The sequence below is a fragment of the Miniopterus natalensis genome, chromosome 6, assembly GCF_054644295.1.
Source record: "Miniopterus natalensis isolate mMinNat1 chromosome 6, mMinNat1.hap1, whole genome shotgun sequence".
Classification (NCBI taxonomy): domain Eukaryota; kingdom Metazoa; phylum Chordata; class Mammalia; order Chiroptera; family Miniopteridae; genus Miniopterus; species Miniopterus natalensis.
This window is the reverse complement of record NC_142086.1, coordinates 43,741,457-43,750,661: the sequence shown is the minus strand read 5'-3', so window position 1 is coordinate 43,750,661 and position 9,205 is coordinate 43,741,457. Positions and strand designations below refer to the sequence as shown.

The 9,205-nt window shown below is 39.1% G+C and overlaps 1 protein-coding gene across 1 annotated transcript in view; it reads right to left on the bottom strand.

Moving 5' to 3' along the window:
• Positions 1-765: 765 nt before the first annotated feature.
• The window catches only part of SLC15A2 (solute carrier family 15 member 2), a 28,001-nt gene continuing 19,561 nt past the window's right edge, over positions 766-9,205 (bottom strand). Inside the window, exons 12-22 of the mRNA XM_016199927.2 lie at positions 9,047-9,079; positions 8,238-8,326; positions 7,029-7,110; positions 6,318-6,452; positions 5,715-5,879; positions 5,521-5,567; positions 3,984-4,097; positions 3,232-3,328; positions 2,516-2,662; positions 1,803-1,907; positions 766-1,470 (exon numbers count right to left, since the gene is read on the bottom strand). Of these exons, the coding sequence (XP_016055413.1) occupies positions 1,294-1,470; positions 1,803-1,907; positions 2,516-2,662; positions 3,232-3,328; positions 3,984-4,097; positions 5,521-5,567; positions 5,715-5,879; positions 6,318-6,452; positions 7,029-7,110; positions 8,238-8,326; positions 9,047-9,079 (1,191 nt within the window). The 3' untranslated portion in view covers positions 766-1,293. The remainder of the gene's footprint in view (positions 1,471-1,802; positions 1,908-2,515; positions 2,663-3,231; positions 3,329-3,983; positions 4,098-5,520; positions 5,568-5,714; positions 5,880-6,317; positions 6,453-7,028; positions 7,111-8,237; positions 8,327-9,046; positions 9,080-9,205) is intronic.

The window sequence follows — 9,205 nt, the reverse complement described above, 5'->3', positions numbered from 1 at the left end:
TCTGTCCAAGGTTTCATTTATTGTATGCAAGATAACGTTTCTCACCTTTTCCATTAACACAGAAACAAACAAAAAACCCCTCATGTTCTCCCCTTCCCTCTCCTCCCCACATTGTGAAAAGATCTTCATGTGGAACCATTCCCCTCCATTGAGCATCACCATTTTAGAAGCCCAAACCTAGAGTATTAATGTAACTTTTTTTTAGTAAGCAAGACATTCTCATGCCTAAATGAAAAAACGGTATTTAAAAATGGTGAGCAAATTAAGACAAGAAAAATGATCAAAATGGAGCCACTTGTTTGAGGCTGAAGGGAGTAATAATAAAAAAGACAGATTCATAAAATCATTGCTGTTATAAAATATTTGTTGCAATAAGCAAGACATGATATAATAGTGAGAACAAGCTGGCCCAACAACATTGAAAAGACAGGGTTTCAAAATTCTCATTAGTGTCTACACAACTCTCCAGAGGAGGGCAGAAGCCAGGGCTGAAACATTGTAGTTCCTCAGAAGAATGTGCACCATGGAAGAAGGGTTCATCAGGATTTCTACAATTTATACCCACTCCCGTTTCCCAGAACCATATTTATCAATGTTAATTATCTTTAATTTGATTTCCAAAGATCTAGCAGTCCTGAAAAGGGGCTTTTGGGGGTTAGTAGATAAAATACTGTAATTATAAGAAAGATCTATCTTCTATGTTAATGTCATTCTCTTATTCTGTACTAAAAAATTCACTAAGGTTCTACTAAAAAATTCACTTAGATAGTTGATAAGCCAGCCCCTGGACCAGATCATATCAGATGTACCAATTCTTAAGGTCTCTGTGAATAATTCACTTACTATACATTGCTTATGAAGAAAACTTGATATACAATTTTTCTGTTATTCTGCAATTTTGCCCTTAAATCAGTACCTCAAAAAGTGGGGTCATCCGTTCTAAATAGCAGGTAAAGGAATTCCCACATAATTTTGCCTACTCACAGAGACTAATCTCAATTACACATTTCTGTTTTCATGGCCATTTGGGGACACCAGGCTAGCTTCACCAACACTACACAAGGTTTACTGAGTTCACTGATAGATGACAAGACACAGTCTCAGGGGCCTTGCTCTTCAATGTACCAGAAAGTACAGAATTGCCTCTATCCTGGGAGAAAAGTGAAGGAGACCAGCTCATATATGATGCCACCTCTCTCCCCTAACCAAATAGGAGAAAATAAATGCTTGAAATTCAATGATGGCCAAAACCAGAGTCAGGAATCTGGGCCTTGGGCAGAGTCCTGGGAGTCATTAGAGCTTTGTGTTCTTGGTGTCCAGGTTGATCATGTTTTCTTGGATATGGGGACTCTGCTTATTTGCTAGATCCTGAATATCTTCTGACTTGAGAGGAATATAATAGTAGCCCATGATGGAGAAGATCAGGCAGACCAGCAGCAGGAGACAGGAAAACAAAATGAATTCGGCCCACTGCAGGAAGAAATATATATAAGAAAAAAAATGTGGAGAAACAGGAAACTAAAGGGATCTTCAAAGGATGAGAACTGGGGAGCAGATTGACCCAGGCTCAGAATTTAGGCAGAGGTTTGTTAGAAGAAGACTGGGTTCACTGACCTTTCCTCACATGGGCATTTGGTGGCCATTACTGATACATACATATTTCTATTTTTCTGGCAAAGCCTGTGTGCATCTAACCCATCTCACATAAGGAATGTGGGAGGCAGAAGGATGGGGGAGGAGAACAAAGAGGAATTTGAAGGGGAAAACTTAGACACAAGCTCCTCTTTCTCTCAGATACATACCTGTACCAGGCCACTGAACTGTGCCACAGCAAGCACAATGAAATTGCCAACTCCAATGGTGAACAACCAGGCTGCTTGGAGTACAGATTTCATGCTAAAGGGAGCCTAGAAAGGACACAAGTTTACCAGTAAACAAAATCCATACACCACCCTCATGCCCCGTGCATCTATCCTGAAAACAACTTCTGCAAAAGTTTCTAGATTCAAACTTTCCCCACTGAGTTCAACGATCACATTGACTCGGGGTGTTAATAATGTTAACAGTAATAAAAGAATGGAGCTCTTATTAATCAAATATTTAAACTCATCATATTATATAATCTTCATTACAACCCTAAGAGATAAGTTCTATTAGTATTCTTGTCTTATACATAAAGAAAAATAGCATTAGAGAAATGATAATTCACTCACTCAAGATTATACAATGGGTTGTGCAGCCAAAATTTGAACATAGGCAGTTTGACTTCACAGCCCTTATTCTTAATTTTTAAGTATCCTTTCCTAGATATCAAATACCATAGGCTACTATGCTGCACTTCCATGATACTGGGAATCAAGATGACTCTCTGTTTAGGGTCATGTATAAGGAATCTAAGGCCAAAATATATGAAGGTGTTGGCCAGGTCACATACCTATTTAAGACAGTGCCAGGATTAAAATTCACCATCCTCTAAGCAGTATCTCCACCTCCACTTTCCACTTGCAAAACCTACCTGAGAATAAGAAAACTCAAGTCCTGTGACAGAGAACATGACCTCCCCAGCTGTAACCAGCACATATTGTGGTAGCTGCCAGGCAATGGATATTTTGTTGGCTGGAATGTCTTCTGTCTTCCAGGCCTGAGGACCCTGATTGGTGCTCTTAGTGAGGGAAAGAAGAAACAGGTTTGTCAGTAGTCTCAAGTAAATATTCCTGACTTACAGCATTCTGTGATCTTATATCTATCCCTCCTGTATATTTTCATCCTTTCACTACCTTCAACAGACTGAGCAATTTCTATACAATTTCAAGTCTTTTGAAATTCCTTTTGGTAACACTGCACTCACTTGCCTGACTTCGGATCTCAACATTAATATAATCCTTAAGTGGCAAAATATTTTGATATTGTATGTCAAAAGGAGATTAAAAAATCTTTGTTTTCTTAGGGCCATAATGAGACTGAAGGAGATCATATCACCTCATAGCAATGACTCAAGATAAATTATGTCTTCCATTCCCACAGATCCCATGCCCGCTGCCACTGTTATCTCTTTTAACATCCCCTATGGAGACCTCAGTAGTAAAGTCACTAGAATCTATCATTTTACACTAGAAATAAGTCTGTGACCCTATTTTGCCATAAAATATTCCTCTTTGGATTCCAGGATAGACACAGATATAGATACAGCTCTATGGAAGGAGAGCACAGGGGTGGCCATGAGCTACTTACATTAGTAATAATGAACAGATAAGCTGCACCAAAGTCTAGTAGACCCAAATTCAGTGAAAAGTCATCATCTTCTGTTTTGCAGTGCACCGCAGGGTATCTGGAACAGGAGTAGTTTAGGTTAGAATAAACATCACAGCTTAGAAAAGCACTCCCATTACCATGATCTCTTTATTGATGATGAGTCAAACATCATCAATAAGAAGCCACCATTTCTCTTAAAGAGACGGGTCTCAAAGAGTAAATTATTTTCATGCTAGGATTTTCTGCCTCTCATATGAGCCCTTCATTGTCTGTCAGTTTTTGTTTTTTTTTAACTTAAACTTGAACAAAGAAGACACAGATCATCTTCTTTTGTGGACTCCAGGCCCTAACTCTTCTCATCTAAGTCTTATGAATTTTTCTCAGCATAAAAGAGTGAACCTGAAAGAATAAGCTTGAAGTAATGATGAGCCAGTAAGCAGTACCAAATGATAGGAGTGGGAGCCCATAATAAACTTTGCAAACCTCCCAGAGATGGGCCTTATTAACTACAGTTTGGCCTTCACAGCAATCTTGATCTCAATGTATCTGTGTAGAGAAAGGTGAGATGGAGGGAAGGAGGCAAGGGTCAAAAAAGACCTGGAGTCTACGTACACTCAAAGTTAGCCAAAATATACCTACTATCTTGATATACCACCCCAGCTATATGCAAAGAAAGCATTAAAAAATTGTTGATAAAAGTAAAATGTCCAAAGGGTAATGGATGTTCTTACTCTCCTATTTGTACTGTTCTGTATGCGGACACACCATAGTCTTCGCCAACATTGAGGGAGATATCTTCTGTACTCAGGCTGATGTTGACCTTTTTATGCAAAGTGTTAACAAACCTAAGGGCAGAGACATTATTACAGATCAGACAAACTTTCCCAAACAAGAACACACGATAAAGGGGTAGGGAATTTTTTTGTTTTGTTTGCCACTATATCCTAGTGCCTAGAACAGTGCCTGGTACATAAAAGGTACATCATGTATGTTGTTAGTTGAATGAATGAATCGACTCAAATGTAAAAAGTAATCGGTAGTCTTAGCTGTCGCTAACAATCTCCTTCCTGAGGTATTAGCTTTCTATCTGCCATACCCTCACCTCACCTCTAGCTGGGATGGACACTATCGTGATCACCCATGGCAATCTGAGTTTCCTCACTAATCCAGTTTAGGTGTACCCAATTTCCTTCCTCCTTATAATGGTGGGGTTCACCAATACTCCATTAAGAAAAATGATTATGTACATATAAATATATACTAATATTTATATAAAAATGATAATTATCCTCTTATAAATGAAGCATGATTTAACTGATGCAAAATCAGACTCCCAGTCCATAGTAGGTCATCATTGTTTTGGAGTCTGCAGAGATCCTGGACCCTTCTAGAATGATCTTTCTAGTCTTCTGAATCTAGGCCCCTAAATTGTTCCCTCAGTATGGGTTTTTGGTACATTTCTATTTTGATAGATTTTGCCTTGGCCTTGGCCTTTGGTCCATGGGATAAAAAGGGCAGTTCCCTCTGGAATCCTTATTGTTGATTCCTGGACTTTAAATAATCCTGCACTGATCTATAAATTTCCCCTTCCACCCCTTCTGGAGGTTCCTATGGCTCCCCAACCCAGGGAAATCCTATCAGCTTTTAACAGCAACCACCTAATCTTGATGGCCATAGGCATGTGCATCTGTCTGTGTCATATCAGATTACTGCCACAGACAGCAGGTGACCTCTTCAGTTCTCCATCTCTGGCTGTCCCAGGCTGTCTGGCAAGACCTTCAGCCTTTTCCAAATTCGCAACCAAGTCTTTTAACTCCAAATGCATTACTTTTATTACATCATGATGCTTCTATAAGTTTAAAATAAAAACTATACTTTAAAAACACAGTAAGAAGAGATATTCAACTACCAATGATGAAGCATTATTTGCTCACTTCTAAATTTCTCTCTGGTCCTCACAGAGAGGAAAGCACTGAGTTATTTTCCTGAGAAAAAGATAAGTGGATAAAATTCAGTAGAGGAAATGTATGCATAAGAGCACAGGGGACATACACAGATACAGGGTCATCTTTGAATAATACCACATGGGAAAGCAAGCCTATCTGCTCTGTGTCCTGGAAAATGCCTTCTGACACCCATGCCCCTGACATTCTAGGAGAGAGAATCCCTGTATGAGACAAGTAGAATGTTAGGCCTCATCATCTGGGGCCCCACAGATCAGAAGAGACGTGAGAATAGAGTGGCCTCAGATTTCCTTTACATCCACACCTCACGGCTGTCATCCCATTGGTGGTTATGTTTTCTGTATCCTTTACCTTAAATAGAGGAAAGTAAAAATCAGAGCTGACAAGGAACCAATAATCAGAAAATTTTATCATTAGGCATATCCCTGGTAAGGTATTGACGAGCCATCATCATACTCTAAGATGATAATTTGGAACCAAGGCCATTCCTCAATTTACCATAATGCTGGAAATACTTTTCCCATCTTCTCGAATGACCAGACTGTACCAATTCTTCTCTTCCACAGAATGCTCAGTGTAGATAGACAAATTGTGGTATTTCAGGTGGAAGTGAAAATCCTGGCTTTTTGTCTTCAGGTGGAGTTTGGAATAGTGTGGCATTTTCTGTAGAATGAAAAACCTATCACACTCACCTTCTACCCCGTTTTGGACATCATAATCTCATAGCATCCCAAGGCAAGTGACCTCATCAGATACTTTCAACATTATCCATTAAGCTAGTAACCCCATTTTTAGGATTATTCCATAGGGGTAATTAGAGGCATGCATAAATATTTATGAGTAAGGATATTCATCGTAGGATTACATACTATAATACTTATCATTACAATAGCTTCCAACTTAAAAATTATTGCCATTTTATAGATGCTGAAACTGAAGTTTAGAGATAAATTGTTCAGTGTCTTATGGCTAGGGAGTGGCAGAACCAGAAATCGGACTGGGTCAGTTTCACTCCACAAATGCATGCTCTTAATCACTATATTATGTGCTGCCTTGGTGCATAATTGGAATGTTTCTAATTCATTCAAGCCCATATCTCACCTGAAAGGATTTGATTGACTCTGGCAACAAAGAATTGTTTTCATCTCCCAGCACTGTCACCTTCACCTCATCATCTGCCAGATTTAAGACTTGTAGGAAAATCTCTTGGGGACCTGGCTGGGGTGGGGCCATTTCCTTAGGACAGAGAACACATGTCAGAATCACTAATAAATAACCTTTTGGATACAAAGAGAACAGATATCTCAGGCCTATCTCTGACAGCCTAATCCATCTAGTCAAGAGGACACAGTTTTCTCCCTCCGAAGAGCATTTGGCTTAGGGAACTCTGAAGTCAGTTTGGAGGGGAAAAACCAGTTCAATGTAGCAAGCACAGATGCCAGGCAACAATCTTCATGCTTTTTGACTCAGCTGCAGCCTCATACATCATTCCTCAATAGTGGCCATTCGATCTGCCAAAAGGTATTTGTATGAATATCTGGCAAGGTATTCTATAAGCTTGCGTTTCCAAAGCGATGGCTAGATACCTTGGATATCAGTGTTTGGAAATTCCTTGACAGTATATTCTGAATCACTCAGGTAGGAGATGAGCCTCATTTTACATTGTTGCTTTACCCCTGTATCTACTCATTTATCATAAATGTTTATTATGCACCTTCTTCAAAACAGGCACTGTGCTAGGTCCCAGGGAACCAGAAGAGTGAAGATAGATAAGGTCCTGCACTCGTGGAGCTTAAGATGTATTGAACTCACATTAATTTTTATCTCTACAACTGCCACAACTGCAAATGCCAGGCATGCTAGGATCATACCAACAGCCATTTTCCTAAGTGATCTGCAGAAGAGAGGAAGAGACAATTATATCTAAACTTTAGAGTTTAAAGGATAAAATCCAAACCCCCTAGGCCTACCACTAAAGACCTTCCCTGATTGGGCCTCAATTACATTTGAAAGTATTTCCTAGAACTCCCCTTCACACATCCTTTTATCTCACTTTACTCCAGTCACACTGAATGGCTCTTTGTAATGCACCACAGTTCCCCACATCTACTATTGTTTATGATGGGTTTTCAACCCATCATGTCTTAATAACAAGAATAATAGTAATGCAGTCAGATTAATTGAACATTTACCATATGCCAGGCACTATACATTATTACTTCATTTTCCTCTTGTTCAGAAGTTTTTCTTGACCTTGGCAGCAGACTTCTCTACACATCCCTGGCACTTTGCTCCGTTACGGCACGGGACATATTTTGCCTTGTGTAATAATTATCTGTGCACATGTTCCACTCCCTTATTAAACCGTAAACTCCTTGAGGGCAAGATTTATGCTTTTACGTTTGCATAGCACTTGGTGCTAAACACACTAATATTTGCTCAATGAATGAGTAAGTGACAAAAGGCAACTTGAATATGTTAAAGTGGTTGTTAAAAGGAAATTGCTATTAAATCAGGAATTAGAAGAGGCTTAAAAAACTCCTCTGTGAAACTTTACAAAGAATAACATTTCTACTGGGAAAAAGCAGTAAATATGTACAAGTCTATCCCCACTCTTACCAGGTCCCTGTACTTGTTTCATAGGGGCAATAGGAGATTTAAAGGGATTAGCTGTCACCAAAGGCTTTAGACTTCTTTGAAGAGGAAAATATTCAAGAACGAAGCAAGCAGTTGGTTTAGGAGCCCATTCTCACATACTCTTGACTTTCCATGAAACTTAGACCTGCCCATTCAACACTGTACGGTAATGACTTAGACTCTCTACAGTAAGAATTAATTAGTTCTAATTCCCATCCTCTGGTATGAGTGGCATTTAGTCTAACATAGGTAAACAGAACCAGAAAAATGATAAACAAACAAAAAAAAATCATCACTAAGTCGAAAAGTACTGACATTGAATCTTCATCAAACTGGGCAAAGACTGAATCAGTCTCAAGCAACGCAGGCATAAGGAGCACTTACGAGAAGTTAATTCCACACTTGGAGACCAGAGGATAAATGACAAGGTCAAACAACGGGATGAAGATAAGCACCAGAAGGGGATTTAGTACCTGAAATACCATGGTAAAAAAGATTAGTTACAAGTGTTTTCCTGCCATAAGTGTGAGCGGGGGCTCTCATTTGCTTTTGCATGTTCTCTCTCATATCCAAAGATACTTTCATCATATTAAGAACAAAATGATTCCACATCTCTTAGTCCCTTTAAACCCAAGACTCTATTTCCCATTCCTAGCACCTTAGTTTCCAAATATCCCAAAGAACCAGTTTCACTCTGAACCTGTTTTTCTGTCAATCAATCAGGAGTTCCCATTTTCACTTATCTCCATTTCCACAGCCTGAAGGAAAATGTCCTGGCCAGAAGAAACAAAGAGAAGGAAGAGTTGGGGATTATTGAGCAAGGGGTTAAAAAAAGAACTGGGAGTCACCGATGAACAGAAATTCTGACTTTGTTGCTCACACAACAAAGCTTTCTGCTTTCTATGACAATATTTCCATTATACCACCTTGCCATGGGAAAAAAGTCCAATGTTTATACTTTTCCTGAGAGCTCAAAACTCACTCTCCCTGGAGTTGGGCAGGAGCTACTTGCTTAACAGATTTTATAAAAGAGAAGTGTGGGGCTTAAGGAGAATATTTTCATCCCTATGCTTAGCGCTCTTCAGCATACAAGGAAAAATAACATCAATTTATGATTGGAAAGCCTAATACTATAGGTAGAGGTATAGATAAGAAAAGAAATAAGTTCCCATGACTATAAAGAAGAGTCCTACCTGCATCTGGTCAGGCTGAAGCACAATAAAACCCTGAAACATTATAGTAAATTAAATTTAGAGGCGGTTAAAGACAGGAAAAGCCTACATCAACAATCTTAGTAATTAGCAGGCAATAAACAAGTTAAAATTCATCAAGTCTTTGGTTCAGGGCTACTA